The sequence below is a fragment of the Coregonus clupeaformis genome, chromosome 29 (assembly GCF_020615455.1).
Source record: "Coregonus clupeaformis isolate EN_2021a chromosome 29, ASM2061545v1, whole genome shotgun sequence".
Lineage (NCBI taxonomy): Eukaryota > Metazoa > Chordata > Actinopteri > Salmoniformes > Salmonidae > Coregonus > Coregonus clupeaformis.
In genome coordinates this window covers 30,706,973-30,733,992 of record NC_059220.1, presented here as the reverse complement: position 1 = coordinate 30,733,992, position 27,020 = coordinate 30,706,973, and the positions used below count along the sequence as shown (strand labels likewise).

At 45.4% G+C, this 27,020-nt stretch overlaps 1 protein-coding gene across 1 annotated transcript in view; it reads right to left on the bottom strand.

Moving 5' to 3' along the window:
* Window positions 1-27,020, bottom strand: part of LOC121544480 (AT-rich interactive domain-containing protein 1B-like) — a 257,508-nt gene that overhangs the window by 199,800 nt on the left and 30,688 nt on the right. The window contains 1 exon segment of the mRNA XM_045209158.1: window positions 24,836-25,030. Coding sequence (XP_045065093.1) covers window positions 24,836-25,030 — 195 coding nt within the window.

The following is a 27,020-nucleotide window of genomic DNA, read 5'->3' as shown; positions in this document are numbered from 1 at the left end:
CTTGGTCACAAATGGGTCTTCCAAATGGACAATGACCCCAATCATACTTCCAAAGTTGTGGAAAAATGGCTTAAGGACAACAAAGTCAAGGTATTGAAGTGGCCATCACAAAGCCCTGACCTCAATCCTATAGAACATTTGGGGGCAGAACTGAAAAAGTTTGTGCGAGCAAGGAGGCCTACAAACCTGACTCAGTTACACCAGCTCTGTCAGGAGGAATGGGCCAAAATTCACCCAACTTTTTGTGGGAAACTTGTGGAAGGCTACCCGAAATGTTTGACCCAAGTTAAACAATTTAAAGGCAATGCTACCAAATACTAATTGAGTGTATGTAAACTTCTGACCCACTGGGAATGTGATGAAATAAATAAAAGCTGAAATAAATAATTCTCTCTACTATTATTCTGACATTTCACATTCTTAAAATAAAGTGGTGATCCTAACTGACATAAGACAGGGAATTTTTACTAGGATTAAATGTCAGGAATTGTGAAAAACTGAATTTAAATGTATTTGGCTAAGGTGTATGTAAACTTCCGACTTCAACTGTATACAGCACCAGTCCCTCCTGCAGCAAAGCACCCCCACAGCATGATGCTGACACCCCCGTGCTTCACGGTTGGGATGATGTTCTTCAGCTTGCAAGCTTCCCCCTTTTCCTACAAACATAACGATGGTCATTATGGCCAAACAGTTATATTTTTGTTTCATCAGACCAGAGGACATTTCTCCAAAAAGTAAGATCTTTGTCCCCATGTGCTGAGCGGCCTTTCAGGTTATGTCAATATAGGACTCGTTTTACTGTGGATATAGATACTGTTGTACCCGTTTCCTCCAGCATCTTCACAAGGTCCTTTGCTGTTGTTCTGGGATTGATTTGCACTTTTCATACTAAAGTACGTTAATCTCTAGGAGACAGAACACGACTCTTTCCTGAGCGGTATGACGCTGCGTGGTCCCATGGTGTTTATACTTGCGTACTATTTTTTGTACAGATGAACGCGGTACCTTCAGGCATTTGGAAATTGCTCCCAAGGATGTACCAGACTTGTGGAGGTCTACAATTTTTTTTCTGAAGTCTTGGCTGATTTCTTTTGATTTTCCCATGATGTCAAGCAAAGAGGCACTGAGCTTGAAGGTAGGCCTTGAAATACATCACAGGTACACCTCCAATTGACTCAAATTATGTCAATTAGCCTATCAGAAGCTTCTAAACCCATGACATCATTTTCTGGAATTTTCCAAGCTGTTTAAAGGCTCACTCAACTTAGTGTATGTAAACTTCTGACCCACTGGAATTGTGATACAGTGAATTATTAGTGAAATAATCTGTCTGTAAAACATTGTTGGAAAAATTACTTGTGTCATTGTCACGCCCTGGCTCTGGGGACTATGTTATGTTGAGCCAGGGTGTGTAATTCTATGTTTGATTTTCTATGTTGGGCTGAGTGACTCCCAATCAGAGGCAACGAGTGTCAGCTGGGTGTCTCTGATTGGGAGCCATATTTAACTGTCTGTCTTTCACTTTGTGTTTGTGGTTTCTTGTTCATTTCGGTTTGTGTTAAACTGTTTCCGTCAGTGTTGTGTTTTGCTCGGTTGAGCGTATTTCTCCACTGTGCTGGAGCTTAGTTGCACTTGTGTGTGCACCGTTTCATTTTTGTCGCACCTGTTAGTGCGCATCTACCTTTCGCCTTCGTGCGTGTTTTTGCTGTCGGGCTTAGTTGTCCTGTTGCCTGTGTTGGGCCAGTATTACAGCATTTGGAACATTCAGTCTGCGTCCTGCGTTTGATTCCTACACTACACCTACAACACGCCCTGACAGAAGAAACCACCATAACAGGACCAAGCAGCATGAAGAAGAGAGAGGAAGGACTTGGGAGCAGTTGAGTAGGAGTCTCGACTGGGCCAAGCCAAGAGAAGAGGAGAGAGGTTGGAGTTTGGAGCAGTGGGGTGAGAGTCTGGCGAGAATGATGGAGGCCTGGCCCACGGGGAGAGAGACCCCCCAGAAAATTTTTTAGGGGGCTCACGACGTCGGGGCAGCAGGAGGCCGCTATGGAGGCGGTCCAGCGGGGTTGCAGAGGAGGCCGCCAGGTTACGGGGGCCACTGGTAGAAGAGGGGATGGAGGGTGTAGAGGCACGGCGAGAGGTACTGGCGTGTGTTGCCAGTCCGGTCCGGCCCGTTCCAGATCCCGGTGTAGAGCCAGTGGTGTGTGTCCCCAGTACGGTCCGGTCTATTCCTGCTCCCCGCACCAAACCTACGGTGTGCGTCGACAGCCCAGCCCGGCCCGTTCCTGCGCTCCGCACCAAGTCTGTGGTGCGCGTCGCCAGCCCAGTCCGGCCCATCCAAGCTTCCCGCACCAAGCCAGTGGTGTGCGTCGTCAGTCCGGCACGGCCCGTGCCTGCTCTCCGCACCAAGTCTATGGTGCGTTTCGCCAGCCCTGTCCGGCCCGTTCCTGCTCTCCGCACCAAGTCTGTGGTGCGCGTCGCCAGCCCAGTCCGGCCCATCCAAGCTTCCCACACCAAGCCAGTGGTGTGCGTCGTCAGTCCGGCACGGCCCGTGCCTGCTCTCCGCACCAAGTCTATGGTGCGTTTCGCCAGCCCTGTCCGGCCCGTTCCTGCTCTCCGCACCAAGTCTGTGGTGCGCGTCGTCAGCCCGGTCCGGCCCGTCCAAGCTCCCCGCACCAGGGCAGTGGTGCGGCGTCGTCCAGCCCGGTCCGGCTCATTCCTGCTCCCGCACCAAGTCAGGGGTGCGCTTCGTCAGCCCGGTCCGGCCCGTTCCTCCTCCACGCATCAAGCCAGGGGTGTGCGTCGTCAGTCCAGCACAACCCGTGCCTGGGTCATGTCCGGAGCCGGATCCGCCGCCGAGGCGGAGTGCCCACCCGGTCCTCCCCTGTTGTGGTTGTTTGGCGCGGCCGGAGTCCGCGCTTTGGGGGTACTGTCACGCCCTGGCTCTGGGGACTATGTTATGTTGAGCCAGGGTGTGTAATTCTATGTTTGATTTTCTATGTTGCTGAGTGACTCCCAATCAGAGGCAACGAGTGTCAGCTGGGTGTCTCTGATTGGGAGCCATATTTAACTGTCTGTCTTTCACTTTGTGTTTGTGGTTTCTTGTTCATTTCGGTTTGTGTTAAACTGTAGACGTCACCGTTTATTGTTTTGATCGTGTGATCAGTAATAAAAAGATATGTTCACCTTCAACGCTGCGCCTTGGTCCTCATCTCTAACCAACGATCGTGACAGTCATGCACAAAGTAGATGTCCTAACCGACTTGCCAAAACTATAGTTTGTTAACAAGAAATTTGTGGAGTGGTTGAAAAATGAGTTTTAATGACTCCAACCTAAGTGTATGTAAACTTCCGACTTCAACTGTAGCTCTGACAGACATACTTACCCTCCCAGACATGCCACCAGGGGTCTCTTCACAGTCCCCAAATCCAGAATGAATTCAAGGCAGAAAAGAGCAGAGCCATGATCGCATGGAACTCCCTTCCATCTCAAATTACTCAAGCAAACAGCAAAAATTGCTTTAAAAAACTAATAAAACAACACCTTACAACACAACGCCTCTCCGCTATCTGACCTAAATAACTCAGGCATATGTATATGTACTGATGTGTGGGTAACTGTCAGTAATGTGTGTAACTGTCAGTATGACATTTTTATGGTTCTATTGTTCCTATTTAACATTTGTGTAGTTTAGTCCCTGAGTTTTGTATTATGTCATGTTTTATGTATTGTGTGGACCCCAGGAAGAGTAGCTGCTGCTTCAACAACAGCTAATGCGGATCCTAATAAAATACTAAAATACTGCAGGTTATAAAGGATTTGTAATGCAAGATTAATACTGACCAACATCACTATCAAAGTCTGTTTCCATTCTATTCCATTGAACATTTTAAACCAACAGTGCTGCAGCCTGATAGGGACTCATATTTACCTGATGACACTATCAACATTACATCTGCAGTTTGAATCCAGCTTGAGACTGAAACTGGCTGAATGAGTTGGAGCTGATAGTATTTCATTGATTGAGGGAATTGGACAGCGTGTGGTTGTATTGTATTGTTTCCCTCCATTCAGAGGCTGCTGCTGTGAGTGTGTGTGTGTGTGTCTGTGTGTGTGTGTGTGTCTGTGTGTGTGTGTGTGTGTGTGTGTGTCAGTGTGTGTGTGTGTGTGTGTGTGTGTGTGTGTGTGACACTGTGCTGTGCTTCTCTGCTCTTTTCTAGCGCGCTTCAATCGATGGATACAAACCTGGGCAGGCAGTTAGCTGTATCGTTGGTCTCTATTGCTAACTGGCTGTGGTGCGGTGCGGCTGTGTTGTTACAGGGGCTGTAATGGAGATGTCTGAGGAGAGAGGAGAGGTTAATATCGCTCTGTAATGTGTAAGCGGCACCGTACACCGCCAAGCTCTGGGCTGGTGCCACCGATTCAAATGTTTTCCCCACTAAACTGCTGACCCCACTATAAGGCCAAGAAAAAGAGGGAGAAAAAAAACACCCAGATGAAAGAAAGGAGAAATGTGCAGAAAATGGTTGAATAAGCCCTAGTCTTTAGGGAGGAGGAATTTAGCCTGTGATCCAGCTAGGAAAGGAAGGAGGGAAGGATTTCCCAGTCTCTTTAAAGCCTGGCGGGGGGGGCAAGAGAGACCTCCTTACCTCTCCTGACCCTCTACCCCCACAATATCCCTCTCAGTTAAACAGCATCTCTGGCAACTGGAAATCTTTGGGAGTCAACCAATTTCACAGAAAGCTCTCTTCAATTCCATTTACATGTGACACAAGAGCATCAATCGATTTAAAAGAAAAACAATACCACTGATGCTAGAATGTTATCTTGGGCCATTGTATTGCAATTTTCTTCCTTGAAAGTAATCTTTTATCACCCATACACAGTGTAGAGGCAAGCTGTAACTTGTGTCAATTACTCTTGAACGCTGTGAATGCAAACCACACATTGCTAGTCAAACACTGCACCATATCATTAGTGGTTGACATTAGGAAAGCAGATTATGCTGTACATTGCCATAGAACACATACTGCTAGATTAGTGACTGTAAACGCTGACTCTGTCAGACTACAAAGGGAAGCACAGCCGCGAGCTGCCCAGTGACACAAGCCTACCAGACGAGCTAAACCACTTCTATGCTCGCTTCGAGGCAAGCAACACTGAAGCATGCATGAGAGCACCAGCTGTTCCGGACGACTATGTGATCACGCTCTCCGTAGCCGATGTGAGTAAGACTTTTAAGCAGGTCAACATTCACAAGGCCGCAGGGCCAGACGGATTACCAGGACGTGTACTCCGAGCATGTGCTGACCAACTGGCAAGTGTCTTCACTGACATTTTCAACATGTCCCTGACTGAGTCTGTAATACCAACATGTTTCAAGCAGACCACCATAGTCCCCGTGCCCAAGAACTCTAAGATAACCTGCCTAAATGACTACCGACCCGTAGCACTGACGTCTGTAGCCATGAAGTGCTTTGAAAGACTGGTCATGGCTCACATCAACAGCATAATCCCAGAAACCCTAGACCCACTCCAATTTGCATACCGCCCCAACAGATCCACAGATGATGCAATCTCTATCGCACTCCACACTGCCCTTTCCCACCTGGACAAGAGGAACACCTACGTGAGAATGCTATTCATTGACTACAGCTCAGCATTCAACACCATAGTGCCCTCTAAGCTCATCACTAAGCTAAGGATCCTGGGACTAAACACCTCCCTCTGCAACTGGATCCTGGACTTCCTGACGGGCCGCCCCCAGGTGGTAAGGGTAGGTAACAACACATCTGCCACACTGATCCTCAACACGGGGGCCCCTCAGGGGTGCGTGCTCAGTCCCCTCCTGTACTCTCTGTTCACCCATGACTGCATGGCCAGGCACGACTCCAACACCATCATTAAGTTTGCCGACGACACAACAGTGGTAGGCCTGATCACCGACAACGATGAGACAGCCTATAGGGAGGAGGTCAGAGATCTGGCCGTGTGTTGCCAGGACAACAACCTCTCCCTCAACGTGACCAAGACAAAGGAGATGATTGTGGACTACAGGAAAAAAAAGAGGACTGAGCACGCCCCCATTCTCATCGATGGGGCTGTAGTGGAACAGGTTGAGAGCTTCAAGTTCCTTGGTGTCCACATCACCAACGAACTATCATGGTCCAAACACACCAAGACAGTCGTGAAGAGGGCACGACAAAGCCTATTCCCCCTCAGGAGACTAAAAAGATTTGGCATGGGTCCTCAGATCCTCAAAAATTCTACAGCTGCACCATCGAGAGCATCCTGACTGGTTGCATCACCGCCTGGTATGGCAACTGCTTGGCCTCTGACCGCAAGGCACTACAGAGGGTAGTGCGTACGGCCCAGTACATCACTGGGGCAAAGCTCCCTGCCATCCAGGACCTCTATACCAGGCGGTGTCAGAGGAAGGCCCTCAAAATTGTCAAAGACTCCAGCCACCCTAGTCATAGACTGTTCTCTCTGCTACCGCACGGCAAGCGGTACCGGAGTGCCAAGTCTAGGTCCAAAAGACTTCTCAACAGCTTCTACCCCCAAGCCATAATTATTTTATTTATTTATTTTAAGCCATAAGACTCCTGAACAGCTAATCATGGCTACCCGGACTATTTGCACTGCCCCCCCACCCCATCCTTTTTACGCTGCTGCTACTCTGTTAAGTATTTATGCATAGTCACTTTAACTCTACCCACATGTACATATTACCTCAACTACCTCAACTAGCCGGTGCCCCCGCACATTGACTCTGCAACGGTACCCCCCTGTATACAGTGGGGAAAAAAAGTATTTAGTCAGCCACCAATTGTGCAAGTTCTCCCACTTAAAAAGATGAGAGAGGCCTGTAATTTTCATCATAGGTACACGTCAACTATGACAGACGAAATGAGAAAAGAAATTCCAGAAAATCACATTGTAGGATTTTTAATGAATTTATTTGCATATTATGGTGGAAAATAAGTATTTGGTCAATAACAAAAGTTTCTCAATACTTTGTTGTATACCCTTTGTTGGCAATGACACAGGTCAAACGTTTTCTGTAAGTCTTCACAAGGTTTTCACACACTGTTGCTGGTATTTTGGCCCATTCCTCCATGCAGATCTCCTCTAGAGCAGTGATGTTTTGGGGCTGTCGCTGGGCAACACGGATTTTCAACTCCCTCCAAAGATTTTCTATGGGGTTGAGATCTGGAGACTGGCTAGGCCACTCCAGGACCTTGAAATGCTTCTTACGAAGCCACTCCTTCGTTGCCCGGGCGGTGTGTTTGGGATCATTGTCATGCTGAAAGACCCAGCCACGTTTCATCTTCAATGCCCTTGCTGATGGAAGGAGGTTTTCACTCAAAATCTCACGATACATGGCCCCATTCATTCTTTCCTTTACACGGATCAGTCGTCCTGGTCCCTTTGCAGAAAAACAGCCCCAAAGCATGATGTTTCCACCCCAATGCTTCACAGTAGGTATGGTGTTCTTTGGATGCAACTCAGCATTCTTTGTCCTCCAAACACGACGAGTTGAGTTTTTACCAAAAAGTTATATTTTGGTTTCATCTGACCATATGACATTCTCCCAATCCTCTTCTGGATCATCCAAATGCACTCTAGCAAACTTCAGACGGGCCTGGACATGTACTGGCTTAAGCAGGGGGACACAGCAGGATTTGAGTCCCTGGCGGCGTAGTGTGTTACTGATGGTAGGCTTTGTTACTTTGGTCCCAGCTCTCTGCAGGTCATTCACTAGGTCCCCCGTGTGGTTCTGGGATTTTTGCTCACCGTTCTTGTGATCATTTTGACCCCACGGGGTGAGATCTTGCGTGAGCCCCAGATCGAGCGAGATTATCAGTGGTCTTGTATGTCTTCCATTTCCTAATAATTGCTCCCACAGTTGATTTCTTCAAAACAAGCTGCTTACCTATTGCAGATTCAGTCTTCCCAGCCTGGTGCAGGTCTACAATTTTGTTTCTGGTGTCCTTTGACAGCTCTTTGGTCTTGGCCATAGTGGAGTTTGGAGTGTGACTGTTTGAGGTTGTGGACAGGTGTCTTTTATACTGATAACAAGTTCAAACAGGTGCCATTAATACAGGTAACGAGTGGAGGACAGAGGAGCCTCTTAAAGAAGAAGTTACAGGTCTGTGAGAGCCAGAAATCTTGCTTGTTTGTAGGTGACCAAATACTTATTTTCCACCATAATTTGCAAAGAAATTCATTAAAAATCCTACAATGTGTTTTTCTGGATTTTTTTCTTCTCAATTTGTCTGTCATAGTTGACGTGTACCTATGCTGAAAATTACAGGCCTCTCTCATCTTTTTTTTTTTTTATATACTTTGTTTATTGAATTTTCAGTACCAGCATTTAGTAAGTAATTACACTTGAAAGTTATTTGGTATGAATATGGAACAACAATTTGAAGACATCAATACAGCAAAACATGGAGAGACAGACATGAAAGAAAAAATAGACATTAAGTACATAAATAAGATAAAACACAAAAAAAAAAAAAAAAAAAAAAAAAGGAAGAATATCTGTTTTGATCCAGTTGTTATAGGTCAGCTAGCACAGTTATTACCGTCCTTAACATCCGAGATGTCGTATATGCACATACCAGGCTTCTTACATCACCAATATATAAATATACATCACTCTGGAGCTGCAGGGAAATGTATTCTTTTGACATAAGAAAAGAAGGGAGCCCACTTTTGCATAAAATTTGTCTACAGACCCATTGAGTGTCTGTTTTATTTTCTCCAACTTTATGCAATTCAAAATAGATTTAATCCAAAGAGCATGAGAAGGGGCTGCAGAGGATTTCCATCTAAGTAAAATTAATCGTCTCGCTAACAACGTGACAAAGGCAATTACATCCTTATTCATTTTGGTCAATTGTATTGTGGGTAAGGAAACTCCAAATAATGCAATGAGAGGGTCTGGCTCGATCTGTGTGCCGCTTAATTCTGAGAGTGTGTTAAAGATGTCTTTCCAGAAACCAACAAGAGATGGGCAGCACCAAAACATGTGCACATGATTAGCAGGGGACTGGTTACATCGAACACAATTAGGGGTTCACATCCTTGTAAATTTTTGATAGTCTTGCTTTGGTCCAGTGAGCCCTATGAATGAGTTTGCATTGGATGAGGCCGTGTCGAGCGCAAATAGAAGAGCTATGTACCCTTTTGAGTGCCTCTTCCCATAGTTCATCAGATATTTCCTCACCCAGTTCCTCCTCCCAAGAGGATTTGATATTGTTTAATGAGATGGCTTGTAGTGAGCAAATTTGACTATAGATTATTGACATTGTGCCTTTCTGATTAGGAAGAGGGGTGAGAAATGTGTCGAACTGTGTTCCACTAGAAAGGTTGGGGAATCCTGGATCTATGCTGCGGATGTAACTCCGGACTTGTAAGAATCTAAAAAATGATGTCTGGGGAGACCAAATTTAGCTGATAGTTGTTGAAACGTACTAAATGTATTGTTAGTATACAGATCTCTGAATCTTTTAATACCGAGATTAGACCATGTTGAGAAAGCACCATCAATCATAGATGGGGGAAAAGCTGGGTTTGAGGCTACCGGAGCCAAGGAAGAGGTTGTTTGAAACCCAAAGTGGCGCCTAAATTGATTCCAGATCTTCAATGTTGTTTTGACACATGTATTGTTGGTGAAGGAGGAGTAAGGGCCTGTAATAGAGGAGTGAGCGAGGGAAGACAGTGATGCCGGTGTAGACGAGGCAGCCTCCATCTCCAGCCAAGTTGGGGGTGGGAATATTACTCTGCTCTGCAACCAGTACTGAATGATCCTAAGGTTAGCGGCCCAATAATAGAATCTGAAATCTGGTAGAGCTAGACCGCCGTCTGGTTTGGGCCTCTGCAAGAGCTGTTTTCGCATCCTAGGAGGCTTTTTGTCCCATATAAAGGGTAGAATTAGGCCGTCGATCTTTTTTGAAAAATGTATTGGGTAGAAATATTGGAAGGCACTGATAGAGGTATAAGAATTTAGGGAGAGTATTCATTTTAATAGAGTTAATTCTAGCAACTAAGGAGAGGTGTAGCAAAGACCACCGTTCCAAATCGTCCTTAGTACGGGTTAAGAGAGGAGCAAAGTTGGCTTGAAAAAGGTTTTCAAACCTAATTGTGACATGTACCCCGAGATAAATAAAACTGCTGTGTGCTATTTTAAATGGCAAGTTATGTAAAGGGGATTTTTTTGCAGCCATGTTAAGTGGCATCAATTCACTTTTACTGAGATTTAGTTTATACCCTGATATGTGACCGAAGGATGCGAAAGTGGCAAGGGCAGCAGGGACAGAGACAGAAAGATTGGATGTGTATATTAATAAATCATCTGCATATAAAGACAGTTTGTGTTCGTGCCCGTATCTGACTATGCCTTTGATGAGGGGGTTGGAGCGAAGTGCTATTGCAAGTGGCTCTATGGCGAGGGCAAACAGTAAGGGACTTAAAGGGCAACCCTGACGTGTCGATCTTTGCAGAGGGAAGCGATCTGATTGAGTGTTATTAGTCCTGACAGAGGCTTGGGGGGATGAGTACAGAAGTTTTATCCAGGTCATGAATTTGGAGCCAAAGCCAAATTTATTTAGAGTGTAAAAAGGTATTTCCATTCCACCCGATCAAACGCTTTCTCCGCGTCCAGGGATATAATGGCTTCAGAGGTATTGTTGACAGAAGGATTGTATATAATATTAAATAATCTTCGGAGATTGAAGAATGAGTGTCTATTTTTTATAAATCCTGTTTGATCCGGAGAGATAATTGATGGGAGGACTGTTTCTAGCCGTTGCCAGAATTTTGGCTAGAATTTTATAGTCCACATTTAGCAGGCTAATTGGACGGTATGATGCACAGTCAAGAGGGTCTTTGTTTTTTTTAAGAATAACACAAATGGTTGCTTGAGTGAGAGTATGTGGGAGAGCACCATTTACAAATGCATCATTGTACATTTCAATTAGAATAGGGGCTATTTTGGTGATAAACTTTTTTATAAAACTCTGTCGGGTAGCCATCAGGCCCTGGGCTTCTCCCAGATTGAAGGGATTTGACAGCGTTAGACAGTTCTTCAACAGTGATCGGCTGCTCTAATTTTTTACCAAATCCCGGCCGACCGAAGGCACAGATAGTGAGTGGAAGAAATTATCCAATTCCAGTGTATCCGCTTTACTTTCAGAGGTATATAGAGACTGGTAAAATCTCTTGAACTCCTCATTGATCCCCCAGGATCTAATGATATCCCAGATGATGTACGAATTTTTGTAATCTGAGATGATGATGATTGTTGACGTAACTTGTGAGCTAATAATTTACTGGCTTTCTCTCCTTGTTCATAGTAAGTGCTCCTAGACTTGACAAGCATTTCAGTAACCTGGTCTGTTAATAGTGTGTCAAATTCTGCTTGCAGAGTTAAACGTTCCTTATAAATATCTGGGGATGGTGAAACGGCATAAATGTCATCTAATTGGGCAATACAGCGTGTTAGCATAGATAACCTATTCCTTTTCAATTTGTTCTCATGTGCGGTGTAGGAGATAATTTCACCTCTGATATAAGCTTTCAAAGTTTCCCAGAGAGTAGACGCAGAGATGTTTGGGGTTCTATTTGTAATCATGAAAAAGTCGATTTGACTCAAAACAAAGTTGACAAAGTGTTCATTACTGAGCAGTTGGGTTTTTAGTCGCCAAGGCGGTCGCTGATTGTCAACATTTTGAAATGCTACTTCCATAGTAACAGGGGCGTGGTCAGATACAACAATTGGGTTATATGAACATGAAGTTATGGAGTGGAGGAGCCGGTCATCAACAAGGAAGTAGTCTATGCGCGTAAAAGTGTGGTGAACCGATGAGAAAAAAGAGTATGCTTTCCCAGCTGGATTAACCATTCTCCAAGGATCTGAGACTGCGAATTCAGACATAAAGGTTCGAACAACTCTAGCTGAGGTTGATAGGGTGGTAGGTTTAGTGGAGGATCGATCCAATTGTGGGTCTAACCAACAGTTAAAGTCACCTCCTAAAATCAACATATGGGTGGACATATCTGGGAGTGTAGAGAAAACCGATTTGAAAAAATCACCGTTGTCCCAATTAGGAGCATAGATATTAACAAGAAGAACCTTTGTATTGAGCAGCCTACCACTGACAATTATATATCTACCATGGGGATCTGCGATCACCTTAGAACATGTAAAAGGTACCGATCTGTGAAGTAAAATAGCCACCCCTCTCGCCTTACTCTGAAATGAGGAATGGAACACCTGACCCACCCATCTGCACCTAAGACTTGAGTGTTGTGATACCTTCAGATGAGTTTCTTGGAGAAAGATGATGTGAGCTTTCAAATGATGAAGATGGTGTAGCACCTTACTACGTTTAACTGGGTTATTTATGCCCCTGCAGTTCCAAGTAATAAAATTAAAGCCATTCCCTCCAGCAGTATGGGCTACACTAGGCTGAGTCATATCTTAAGAGAGAGAGAGGATGTGTAAAGGACAAGGTACAATGTAAACTGAAGATCTTAGTTGAACCTAAAAGCGCAAATGTAAAAAAACAAAGACAAACGAAGAGGCACAAAAAACATATACAAACTATATACATGAACAAACCCTTCCCTCACACCCGCCCTTGCCGAAGCATCTCCCCAAATGAGATGCAAGCAAAACCCTAAATACGAAGAAAGTTTAGAGCTAAGCATGATAACTCTTACTCTGTGCTACCTAAGATTAGTGACCATTTAACTAGAGTAAGCCAAACATGAATAGAATGGTCCCCAATAGAGTCTAAGGAAAACTATCCTCAATTAAGAGAGGTTTAACCTCGACGCAGATGGTAAATGATCAGACTGAAACAGCCATGCAGACCCCCAGATATTGGCATTAGAGGCGGCAAACCTGGGCTGGAAATAAAAAGATAAAGAAGAGAATGACATTCATATGTCGATGAACCCAGCAGAGATGGCTTCGTTAGTCACCCATTCGGCCTGCTAACTAGCCTGCTAGGAAGACCAGCTAGCCAACCATTTGTTACAAACCATGCGGTACAACAGCCGCTTTCACGTTCTTGTTGATGAAATCTGCCGCTATAGCCGGGTCCTCGAATCTGTGCATGGAACCGTCCGGTAAAGTCAGTCTCAAAACCGCAGGGTAGATGAGGCCGAACTTCACGCCCGGGCAGGTGTGTAGTTGGCGTTTCACAGCTCCAAAGCTAGCCCGCCTCTTAGCCACAGCTGTTGTGTAGTCCGCAAATATCGAGACTCTTTTACCCTTATGTAGAAGAGGGGATGCTTCTCCCGATCTTCTCAGTATGTCGCTCGGGACGTGAAAGAAATGCACCCTGATGACAAATGGTCGTGGGGGTTCTCCATCCCTGGGTCGGCTACGCAGAGTGCGGTGAGCCCGGTCTAGCAATGGCTTCTCCTCTAGCCCGAGCAGCTCCTGAAGTAGCTGGGCCATGTACTCCGTGGGTCTTGGGCCCTCCACTCCCTCCGGTATTCCCAATAGACGAATGTTGTTCCTCCGCATTCTACTTTCCATATCTTCGCATCTATTATCGAGGAATGCCACCCTAGTTGTCAATGAGCCGACGCTAGCCTCTAGCTCGCTAATGCGAAAGTGCCGTGGTCTGTAGCCCCTCGCTCCAAATCCGATAAAGTCACCCCATGTGCGTCGAGCTTATTCTGTATACTCTCGATAGATTTTTTAAGCTCGTCTTTGATCGTTGATATCTCTGACCTGAGGTTGGTAGAGAGACAGTCAATTTTTCCGAAAATGTCGGCTTTGAGGGTGCCTATCACGGATTGTAGCATCTCCACAGTCAGTGTTTCCGTGGGGCCGGCATTGGTAGCGTTCGATGGCGGGGGTGAGTCGGGAGAAGTTGCAGGCTTGTTGCGGCCTGCTCTTGCAGACTCTGTTTTTGGTCGGGTTGATGTCATTACGAATTTAAATTTATTAAACTTGAACTGAGTTGTTTATGGGTCTCTTCAGACGCCTGGGCAAACAGAAATGTATGCAGTTTTGCAAAGTTAAATATATAAATTTGGTCACTAACTCAGGAGCGATAGGGAGACGCGTGCTACATCCTTGGCTTCCAACAGCGCCCCCCCTCTCTCATCTTTTTAAGTGGGAGAACTTGCACAATTGGTGGCTGACTAAATACTTTTTTTCCCCACTGTATATAGCCTCCCTACTGTCACTTTATTTTACTGTATATATAGCCTCCCTACTGTCACTTTATTTTACTGTATATATAGCCTCCCTACTGTCACTTTATTTTACTTCTGCTCTTTTTTTCTCAACACTTTTTTTGTTGTTGTTTTACTCTTACTTTTTTTGTTTAAAATAAATGCACTGTTGGTTAAGGGCTGTAAGTAAGCATTTCACTGTAATGTCTGCACCTGTTGTATTCGGCGCATGTGACCAATAAAATTCGATTTGATTTGATTTGATTTGATAAAGCCATTGTAAATTATTTTGACATTGACATTGTGACCTGTCGGGTTCCATCAGACGCTCCAGGAGTGTGACCCGTGCAGTATCGGGTCACTGCGTGTCAAAGGATACACGTCAAATAACACTATTTGACGCGTCAAAAAACCTTTCAATTTGAGGCGTCAAATAACAAAATATATGATAGAATGTTTAGTGCGCTGAATTTGCATGCGCAAGCCAAGTGCCACCACTACAGTCAGTAGCACTGTCAAAGCTGTCAAAAAAAAGTCTGTAAACAAACACACCGGCCCCTATTAATGTGTTTGCAATACTGTGTTGGTAATAAGCCATCATTTGTTCGACCGAATGGGAAAACGGCTCTGTGAGCATTTGAAATAAAATCAGGATCAAACGAGCAGGATAGAAAATGTTAGCTAGGTAGTCCAACATTTTCCCCGACATACCAACCCAGAGGCAGGGGAGAAAGGATGGTGATACTGCTGCCAGCCAGCCAGCCAGCCAGCCACAACCCAAGCAGTTGCACCTGATTTATCCTTGTCAAAATAGAAAATAATAATCAAACATTTTGTCAACATCAATGACAGTTTGGAAACTAGGTTGACTTCGGTTTGCATTATGACAAAGTCTCTCACAAATATCATTGATACAGATAGCAACTTCTGGGTTAGCTAGCTATCTAGCACCAATGCATCCAGCCTGAAAACAATGACCACTGCAGTCATTCTCAATATTCGTAGCAATGACTTAGGAATCCATGTGACTAGGTCTTAGGCAGCCACTTGCTGTTCTCCTATTAAAATCAAACTTCAGTTCATGAAAATAAAGAGCTAGCTAACTAGCTAGACAGCAAACTAAACAAGCTAGCCATGTTGCCCCAAGCTAGTTTCATACTCTGGCTAGTGGCTTGAACAGACCGGGTCCAACCATCAACCAAATTCAAATATTGTCTTATAACTAGATAACTACTGAAACAGATTGTCATTTTGCTTTGTTTTTGCAGATTTTGGGGGAAGAACATCGTTTATTTAAATACAATTGTTTGCATCCATCAGCTAGCTAGCTAGCTTTTTTGTCTGACCAGCACTGTCCCAGAGTTTGGGGAAGTGTGTTGCTCGTGCAGCAGCGGCAGGTGCGCCAGACAAAACTTTACCAGTGCCATAGCATACATACCAGTAAATCACTGTGACATATGAAATACAAGTGATAGTGTACTCACTACGTAAAAAGTGTATGCATGTGTTAAATTATTATGTGACATGCAGTCATATTCAAGTCCTGATTAGTCTAATTACCACGCGTCAATTTGTGTTATTTGACGCGTCAGATAACGAGACCGTCACTGACCCGAATGGCGTTTGATAGTGCAGATCTGACTGTGCATGTATGAGACAATCACGTTTCAATGTTACTCCCTGACGAAGTCCATGCTGCCGAAACGCGTCAGAGTTTTAAAATCTTTGTTCCATTGAACATGCCGTAAATTGATGCTTAGAAATGTTGTTCCAAGTATCTAGAGAGTGGAGGTGATATGACAGTGTGAATAAGGCTGTACACTGAGGGTACAAAACATTATGAACACCTGACATAAACTGACCAGGTGAATCCAGGTGAAAGCTATGATCCCTTATTGATGTCACTTGTTAACTCCACTTCAATGAGTGTAGCTGAAGGGGAGAAGACATGTTAAAGAAGGATTTTTAAGCCTTGAGACAATTAAGACATTTAGAGGGTGAATGGGCAAGACAAAAGATCTAAGTGCCTTTGAACGGTGTATGGTAGTAGGTGCCAGGCGCACCGGTATGTGTCAAGAACTGCAACGCTGCTGGCTTTTGCAACAGTTCCCCGTGTGTTTCAAGAATGGTCCACCACCCAAAGGACATCCAGCCAACTTGACACATCTGTGGGAAGCATTGGAGTCAACATGGGCCAGCATCCCTGCGGAATGCTTTTGACACCTTGTTGAGTCCATGCCCTGACGAATTGAGGCCGTTCTGAGGGCAAAAGGTGGGGTGCAACTCAATATTAGGAAGGGGTTCTTAATGATTTGTACACTCAGTGTATTTAAGCCAGTCTAAGTGCAAGACAAACAGTGGACTGATGAGCCAGACCTGAACTGTATAAATCTATCTGTAATTTGAGAGGAAGATAAATCTTAGCACAGCCAATTAGAGGAGAAACAAATCTACCCATAACTACAGAGACATAAAACACATCTCTCTCCTCTGTCTCTCTCTTCCCCCACTCTTTCTCATACACACAATCACTCTATACTTCCACTTCTTTTTTTTTCTTTCTTTTTTTCTCTCTATCCACCCCCCTCTCTCTCGCTCTCTTTCCATCTGGCTCAATGCTGGCAGATACTATTTTCATTCTGTCCTGCTGTTTGTAGGCTTTCAGCAGAAATAAAGGCAATAAAAAATACCCCAGTGAGTGTTGTTGTTTGTGGGAGAAATGAGCCATCAGCTATCAGAAAGTAATTGGCCATTATGACACACAGAGAGAATGTACACCCACTATACACCATTAGTGACTGTTTTAGAAGTATGTCTGAATCCAAAGCATAGGGGATGGTATGTGGAATCTCTGGATTCAATTCACCAATTTAGACAGAACTACAGCAGCATTTTCCCACTAATCTCCACAAAAATGGGGAAGCTTCAAAACAGGAGCAATTCCTGACCTATTCTAACACTTTTCACAAGCGACTGCAAAAACATTTGAATGGAAGAGACAGACAAATTGTACCTCGATACAACCGACGCTGGGATCAAACGGAAATACAATAAGTTGGCTGTGTGAGGGACGACGTGCGAGGACATCTTTATCTGTAGCTAATGGACGCATGGCGTCCTGCTCCTCACGGCTGATTGGCTGGGGCCTATAGACAGTATGGTAATAAAAGTAACAAATGAGAGCAGGCCATTAGAGCCATTGATGAGCGCAGGGTTCCCACTAATTAATTGATCCTGAAACTTCATGTATTCTGCAGCGGGAGGAACCTTAATTAATCAGCCTCCATACATCTCCTGGCAGCTGCACTGTATCGCCGTCCTCTTCTCTTTTCTCTCCATCCTTACCTCTCTCTTTCATTTATTCTATCCTTCTCTCCATCCCCCTTAATGTCTCCTGTTTTAATTGTGGTTTGGAAATGATGCCCTGGGTCCCTGGGTAGAAGAGAGGGGTAGAGGAGAGGGATGGAGGAGCAGGAGGACTTTGAAGAGCAGCTTTCAACATTTCAAAAAGCCTTTCAAAGGGCCACTGGCCCCCACCGCCGGCCCCCACCATCCTCCACCGACCCCCACCATGGGCCCCCACAGGCCCTGGTCCCTATCTTCTCTGACTTCCCGGTGTAATTGATGTGTCCCTCTCAGCCATCCGTCAGGCTGACCAGCACTCAGTACATTAACCACCCAGACAGCCGCCAGGTTCCTAAGTGATTCCACCGGCTCAAAGTGTTCCTCACCAGGACAGAAACACGCCTCTATCAATGCCATAAATTACCCCGGCTAATTCCATGCAGTCAATAGCCACAGCACAGAGGTGATGGAGAGTGGGATCCAACTTTTTATGGTGCAGGAAGGAACGAGGAAAACGGGTAACGTCATACTTAATGAAAGAACAGAAGAGAGGAAAGAGCTTCAGTCAACCTTTCTTTGAATGAGAAGCTCTGAAAGTAGCAGTGGAAAGAAAAGGCAAGCAGAAAGGACAGAGGTCTTCACCAATGGAAGAATGAACGCTGGCCACAGCCACATTTCCACTCCAGTGTAATGATTGGGTTCTATTAACTTGGCCGAGGCAAGTCAGTTTGTCAGAACAAGCAGCAGCAGCCACTGGTAATGGTTCCTCCCTGGCTTGTTGACACATTTTACCTCGTTTATTTCACAGACAATCTCTCTCTCTCTCCCCCCTCCCCTCCGACACATCAAAAGCTAATGTTTCCTTCAAATTCTTTTTCCTTTCTGTCTGCCAACTTTGTCATCACAGGAAATTACAGTGGAATTGGCAGCCTTTTTACTTTCAAGTTCATTCCACTTCCAAAGAAATACCTGTCTAGTCCTGTCATCAGACAGGTCCTTCTGCCTGGCTCCCTGCACTGTTTGTTCTGCCTCCCATGGACCAATGCTGCCTCACATCACTGACACACACACACACACACAGACACACACACACATACTTAATTGAACGCAGCTCCACATTTGCTTGAGGGCGGAGGCTTTCCTTCAGAGATAAAACATAGTTCAGTACCTGTGCTTAAAGGAGAGGTGGGAGGGACAGAACACCTTAATTGACGCCACACTGCTGGGTTACTGTGTGAGCCTGCTTAGGAGAGCTGGGGCAGGGGCTAGGCAGGCCTTGCCAGGCTGAGTGGCAATGTCGCTGTGTGTGTGTGTGTGCGTGTGTGTGCGTGTGCGCACACGTGCGGGTGTGTGTGTGTGAGAGAGAGATTTAAGACCTGTAGGAGCTGCCAGTCCTTTTCCAGCATCTCACTGGAGCGCTCCAGGCTGAAGGGTGGTCATGGCAGCTCTACCCACCAGGGATAGGACTAAACCTGGGATAGAACTCATCTACACGCCTGTCACTGTCCCTGACAACAGAGATTATCCACACACAGACACTTATGATTCAGAGGGGTTGGGGCATTCGATCCTCGTTTGTTAAGTCAAATGACACCGCTGGTGCTGCTCACACTGCCCTACCCTATGCTTTGACTTCTTTCTCCCCTCTCTCTCCAGATTAAATCTTGCGACTTGTGACGGCCGGCCGCCCAACAACCTGCCCGCTTGACCCTATCCCCTCCTCTCTTCTCCAGACCATTTCCGGAGACCTTCGCCCTTACCTCACCTCACTCATCAACTCATCCTTGACCGCTGGCTATGTCCCTTCCGTCTTCAAGAGAGCGAGAGTTGCACCCCTTCTCAAAAAACCTACACTTGACCCTCCGATGTCAACAACTACAGACCAGTATCCTTTCTTTCTTTTCTCTCCAAAACTCTTGAGCGTGCCGTCTTAAGCCAACTCTCTTGCTATCTCTCTCAGAATGACCTTCTTGATCCAAACGAGTCAGGTTTCAAGACTGGTCATTCAACTGAGACTGCTCTTCTCTGTGTCACGGAGGCTCTCCGCACTGCTAAAGCTAACTCTCTCTCCTCTGCTCTCATCCTTCTAGACCTATCTGCTGCCTTTGATACATCAGATCCTCCTCTCCACCCTCTCCGAGTTGGGCATCTCCGGCGCGGCTCACTCTTGGATTGCGTCCTACCTGACAGGTCGCTCCTACCAGGTGGCGTGGCGAGAATCTGTCTCCGCACCACGTGCTCTCACCACTGGTGTCCCCCAGGGCTCAGTTCTAGGCCCTCTCCTATTCTCGCTATACACCAAGTCACTTGGCTCTGTCATATCCTCACATGGCCTCTCCTATTATTGCTACGCAAACAACACACAATTAATCTTCTCATTTCCCCCTTCTGATAACCAGGTGGTGAATCGCATTTCTGCATGTCTGGCAGACATATCAGTGTGGATGACGGATCACCACCTCAAGCTGAACCTCGGCAAGACGGAGCTGCTCTTCCTCCCGGGGAAGGACTGCCCGTTCCATGATCTTGCCATCACGGTTGAGAGTGCAAAGAGCCTTGGCGTGACCCTGGACAACACCCTGTCGTTCTCCGCTAACATCAAGGCGTGACCTGATCCTGCAGGTTCATGCTCTACAACATTCGCAGAGTACGACACTGCCTTACACAGGAAGCGGCACAGGTCCTAATCCAGGCACTTGTCATCTCTCGTCTGGATTACTGCAACTCGCTGTTGGCTGGGCTCCCTGCCTGTGCCATTAAACCACTACAACTCATCCAGAACGCCGCAGCCCGTCTGGTGTTCAACCTTCCCAAGTTCTCTCATGTCACCCTGCTCCTCCGCACACTCCACTGGCTTCCAGTTGATGCTCGCATTTGCTACAAGACCATGGTGCTTGCCTACGGAGCTGTGAGGGGAACGGCACCTACCTTCAGGCTCTGATCAGTCCCTACACCCAAACGAGGGCATTGCGTTCATCCACCTCCGACCTGCTGGCCCCCCTACCTCTGCGGAAGCACAGTTCTTGCTCAGCCCAGTCAAAACTCTTCGCTGCTCTGGCACCCCAATGGTGGAACAAGCTCCCTCACGACGCCAGGACAGCGGAGTCACTCACCACCTTCCGGAGACACTTGAAACCCCACCTCTTTAAGGAATACCTGGGATAGGATAAAGTAATCATTCTACCCCCCCCAAAAAAAAATAAAAATAATAATAATTGTAAAGTGGTTGTCCCACTGGCTATCATAAGATGAATGCACCAATTTGTAAGTCGCTCTGGATAAGAGCGTCTGCTAAATGACGAAAATGAAATGAAATGAATAAGACACATTTCAGTTGAATGCATTCAGTTGTACAACTGATTAGGTATCCCCCTTTCCTTTCCTTTCTACAGGAAAAGCATGATGGAGGTTCTGGGGCCATGAATTTTAAAGGTAAACCCCTAGCCACTAAAATGCATAGTGGGAGGCAGTCCTGATACAAGCAGTAACCTGGATGGTAAACACACACTCCTCTCACTCATCGCCTAGTCTCCATTTGTCTTTCTCTTCATCTTCTAAAGATGAATCTGATGATTCAAATGCTTCCATGTCTCCAGATATAAACTCAATACTTTCAGTTGGTTATATTTCAGAAATATTTCAGATAATTATAACTTTCGAAGTAAGCTCCCTTGGCCATAGCGAGGGATAAAAACTCATTTTATTTGGCGAATTATTCTGCGTGGCGGCTCTGTGATATCTGCTGGCCCTATGGCCCTAATAGGTTTGATCACTAGAAATAGACGGCGATTTCGGACACTCGAAAAGGTCTTGAGAACGTTGATATACAGTGAGGGAAAAAAGTATTTGATCCCCTGCTGATTTTGTACGTTTGCCCACTGACAAAGTAATGATCAGTCTATAATTTTAATGGTAGGTTTATTTGAACAGTGAGAGACAGAATAACAACAACAAAAATCCAGAAAAACGCATGTCAAAAATGTTATAAATTGATTTGCATTTTAATGAGGGAAATAAGTATTTGACCCCCTCTCAATCAGAAAGATTTATGGCTCCCAGGTGTCTTTTATACAGGTAACGAGGTGAGATTAGGAGCTAATCTCAGTTTGTTACCTGTATAAAAGACACCTGTCCACAGAAGCAATCAATCAATCAGATTCCAAACTCTCCACCATGGCCAAGACCAAAGAGCTCTCCAAGGATGTCAGGGACAAGATTGTAGACCTACACAAGGCTGGAATGGGCTACAAGACTATCGACAAGCAGCTTGGTGAGAAGGTGACAACAGTTGGTGCGATTATTCGCAAATGGAAGAAACACAAAATAACTGTCAATCTCCCTCGGCCTGGGTCTCCATGCAAGATCTCACCTCGTGGAGTTGCAATGATCATGAGAACGGTGAGGAATCAGCCCAGAACTACACGGGAGGATCTTGTCAATGATCTCAAGGCAGCTGGGACCATAGTCACCAAGAAAACAATTGGTAACACACTACGCCGTGAAGGACTGAAATCCTGCAGCGCCCGCAAGGTCCCCCTGCTCAAGAAAGCACATATACAGTTCCATCTGAAGTTTGCCAATGAACATCTTAATGATTCAGAGGAGAACTGGGTGAAAGTGTTTTGGTCAGATGAGACCAAAATCAAGCTCTTTGGCATCAACTTAACTCGCCGTGTTTGGAGGAGGAGGAATGCTGCCTATGACCCCAAGAACACCATCCCCACGTCAAACATGGAGGTGGAAACATTATGCTTTGGGGGTGTTTTTCTGCTAAGGGGACAGGACAACTTCACCGCATCAAAGTGACGATGGACGGGGCCATGTACCGTCAAATCTTGGGTGAGAACCTCCTTCCCTCAGCCAGGGCATTGAAAATGGGTCGTGGATGGGTATTCCAGCATGACAATGACCCAAAACACATGGCCAAGGCAACAAAGGAGTGTCTCCTGACCTTAATCCCATAGAAAATCTGTGGAGGGAGCTGAAGGTTCGAGTTGCCAAACGTCAGCCTCGAAACCTTAATGACTTGGAGAAGATCTGCAAAGAGGAGTGGGACAAAATCCCTCCTGAGATGTGTGCAAACCTGGTGGCCAACTACAAGAAACGTCTGACCTCTGTGATTGCCAACAAGGGTTTTGCCACCAAGTACTAAGTCATGTTTTGCAGAGGGGTCAAATACTTATTTCCCTCACTGTATGCCTTCCTCTGCGCTCACCAATTTTTAAAAAAACAATTGCCAGCACTGATTCTCGCAGCCGGAGCGCGCTGCTTAGATCACTGCGCCACCGCAATTCACAATGCTCTAGCAAGCCGTGAGAATACTTGATGATGTGGTCCTCTGTAGCTCAGCTGGTAGAGCACGGCGCTTGTAACGCCAAGGTAGTGGGTTCGATCCCCGGGACCACCCATACACAAAAATGTATGCACGCATGACTGTAAGTCGCTTTGGATAAAAGCGTCTGCTAAATGGCATATTATATTATATTATATTATTATATAGTTGATGGAAACAGTGTGTTGTTTTTAGTATTTTGTTTTAAGCCTTCCCCAAACCATAACCATAACCTTAACCACTCTGAATTAATACCTAAACTTAACCCTTTGAGTCGTTTTGTTAACCCAGTAACCACGCAGAGTTAACCCTGTAACCACGCGGAATTAATTTATCAAAAATAGACGTTCATCCATAATACATCGAATTTCGAAGGGAAACTATGAGATCTTGTTGTATGTGGAGCCAGAGTGTGCTGATGTCATCAGAGTGAGCCAGAAGCAGCCTACAGCAAGGAAGTCTCTGATGTGGTCTCTAGTCTCTGTCAGTCTGCACACACACACACACACACACACACACACACAGCCCCAGCCACGCTGGATAGACCCTGGGGTCCAGCTATAATCAGGGACAACAATGAGAATAACATAGTGGAGAGCTAATATTTAGCATAAGAATGGTAGAGTAAATAATGAAAATGGTTTAAACGACACAAAGGACTGAGTCTACACTGCTTTATGAACTCTGTGGATTACTGGGTAGTACTGTGTACAGCATTTACATCTGAATACAGTGGGTCTGTGTGTGTGTGTGTGTGTGTATGAGAGTGCGTGTGTGTGTGTGCATGAGTGTGTGCATGCGTGCGCATGTGCGCATACGTTTTTAATATAAATGTAATCAGAAAGAATGAAGTCTGTCCTCTTCAATATCATCTGTGCTCTCACTATGTGAGCAGCAAACCTTGGCTAGACACATTAAAACTTAGACCATAAGGCCAGGTTAAATATAGCAGTACAGCAGGGGGACAAGAGTGTTCTACTCAGAATAGACTGGCCTGCTTTGGCGAAAGTTGTTTAACAACCAACCAAACTGACTGAGCCATTGTCCTAGTCTCTGTATTGAGACATACAGTATCTCTATCTCACTACACACATACATACACACACACATGTACACACACACACAAACACACACACACACACACACACACACACACAAACACACATGTATGCACACACACACACACGCATGTACACACACACACAAACACACACACACACACAAAACAAACTAACACACACACACACACACACACACACACACACACACACACACACACACACACACACTTACACCAAATGGGATTAGAGTGTGTTAAACAGGGAAACACTTCATTGTTTTGAACACTGAATCATTGTATTAGTGAAATGCAGCTCTTGGCTGTGAGATACAGATTTTGACTGTTGTTAGAATGACTTCCCAGTACTGTGTTTGGTTTCATCACACTACAGACATCAACGAGCCCTTTTCAGAGGGAGGCAATAGGGAACACATTGATGAACACCGCTGACACTTCCAGACGCCAGCCACGGAAATAAGAGACACGGCGCTGCATGGCACTTTGGGCTAAATCTGAAATGAAATACAGCATCCTTCAAGGGAAGGCCTCCCAATAGATAGTGTTCCAAATGAGAAACAAATATCCATTGCAATGACAACTGTGACAGGTCCTGTAATCTACTGTACAATCACACTGAGCTACTTACTAGTCAATCTGACACACTACTGTACCATAACATGATACAGTTAGAGAACACAGCATGACTTGGTATTAAAGTACACTCAAATCAAGTGTCAAGCATCAGGGAGGAAAAGGGCTTGGGGTTTTTCCTGGTACGTCGCGTGGTGGCCCTAGGGAGCAAACTCCTGGCCCTAGGGAGCAAGTGTGCAACAAAACAGTTGCACAATTTTGAAGCATCTTCCTCATATGGACATAGTGTACATACCTGCTGTTGAGGGTACTGCATCCCGCCCATGCCCGCCTGGCCCCTCCCCTGCATTCCCATTGGGTATCTGTGTGTAGTGGGCGTTCCGTATGGCTGGCTGGGGTAGGGCCCACCCTGCTGCTGCTGAGAGTAGGGGTTGTTCCCCATCCCGTAGAGATTGGAGCGCTTCATAGCCATGAAGTCCATGGAGGCCACCTGGGGAGAACACAAGAGAAGGGAGAGAAAAGGGTTAGTGCCACTTTTTATAGCAATACTTTTAGAAAATCTATTCAAACCATTTGCAGTTAAGAGCACACCAAAATACATGATTCACTGTCAAATCTCTCCAGGGGGTTGATGCCCCTAGGCCTAGACCCCCCTACAAAGGGTTCTCTCGGGTGAATCTAGTCCATATCCACTACTGGTTAGTGGACTACAGGGGTATAATAAAACAGTAATATAAAATCCTTCTGTTTGTCAAATACCCTTCTTCTGTTTGAACAACTGTTACACAGCACACTGAACCTGAAAAAAGAGAGGTGCCAGGAGCAATCTATTCCTTTCAAGTATTTCACATTCACATTTACAGGTTATTTTCTGGGTCCCGGTGAGTTAACGGGAAAATCGTAGCCAAAATGTCAGGCTGTTAATCCGTCACGTCGTGAGCAAGGCATACTATGTGGAGTGGGATGTCTCCTCTCCTCTTCACTGTGCTGGATCATGGATGATTTATGACATTTGTTCCCTCTGTCTGTCTCAGTCAGACATGGGGCTACGTGTGGCTCATCTCCTGCCTCCATCAACAATAGCTCCACATCCCCACTCAATAAGGCCTGAACCAACCCTGCTGGGAGAAGCAGAATGGCCTACTGTACTGTACTGTACATGCTGCCTGGTTGGCTGGATGGCTGCTGCTAGAGCTAATCAAGGGACAATATCCAGGAGACATGTCACGGAGCAAATACCAAGGCATTCATTCAGTTGTGGAAAGTTATACAATGTTTTTTCAAACACTTTTATGCAGTAAATGCAATATGTCATAGAAATAAGATAAAAGAACAAGTCAATATTCTGTGAGAAGGGAGTGATGGATGGTGTTTTCTGTTGCCTGCTCTTATAGCTTTTTTTGCAACCTGACCAGCTAATCACCTCTTCAACTAACCACACATTTACCACAACCACTGAGCACTGACTATTCCCACAGACTAAGGACCACAACCACTGACTCACCATGCCTATTGACCACAGTGACCATAATCTGACCACATATAGAAAAGAGATATGCTACTGAATGTTGTATAAGTATGTGGAGAAAAGCCCTATACACTATGTGGCTACAGTATGTACAGTGGGGGAAAACTGTATTTAGTCAGCCACCAATTGTGCAAGTTCTCCCACTTTAAAAGATGAGAGAGGCCTGTAATTTTCATCATAGGTACACGTCAACTATGACAGACAAATTGAGGAGAAAAAATCCAGAAAATCACATTGTAGGATTTTTAATGAATTTATTTGCAAATTACGGTGGAAAATAAGTATTTGGTCACCTACAAACAAGCAAGATTTCTGGCTCTCACAGACCTGTAACTTCTTCTTTAAGAGGCTCCTCTGTCCTCCACTCGTTACCTGTATTAATGGCACCTGTTTGAACGTGTTATCAGTATAAAAGACACCTGTCCACAACCTCAAACAGTCACACTCCAAACTCCACTATGGTCAAGACCAAAGAGCTGTCAAAGGACACCAGAAACAAAATTGTAGACCTGCACCAGGCTGGGAAGACTGAATCTGCAATAGGTAAGCAGCTTGGTTTCAAGAAATCAACTGTGGGAGCAATTATTAGGAAATGGAAGACATACAAGACCACTGATAATCTCCCTCGATCTGGGGCTCCACGCAAGATCTCACCCCGTGGGGTCAAAATTATCACAAGAACGGTGAGCAAAAATCCCAGAAACACACGGGGGGACCTAGTGAATGACCTGCAGAGAGCTGGGACCAAAGTAACAAAGCCTACCATCAGTAACACACTACGCCGCCAGGGACTCAAATCCTGCAGTGCCAGACGTGTCCCCCTGCTTAAGCCAGTACATGTCCAGGCCCGTCTGAAGTTTGCTAGAGTGCATTTGGATGATCCAGAATGGTCAAATGAAACCAAAATAGAAATTTTGGTAAAAACTCAACTCGTCGTGTTTGGAGGACAAAG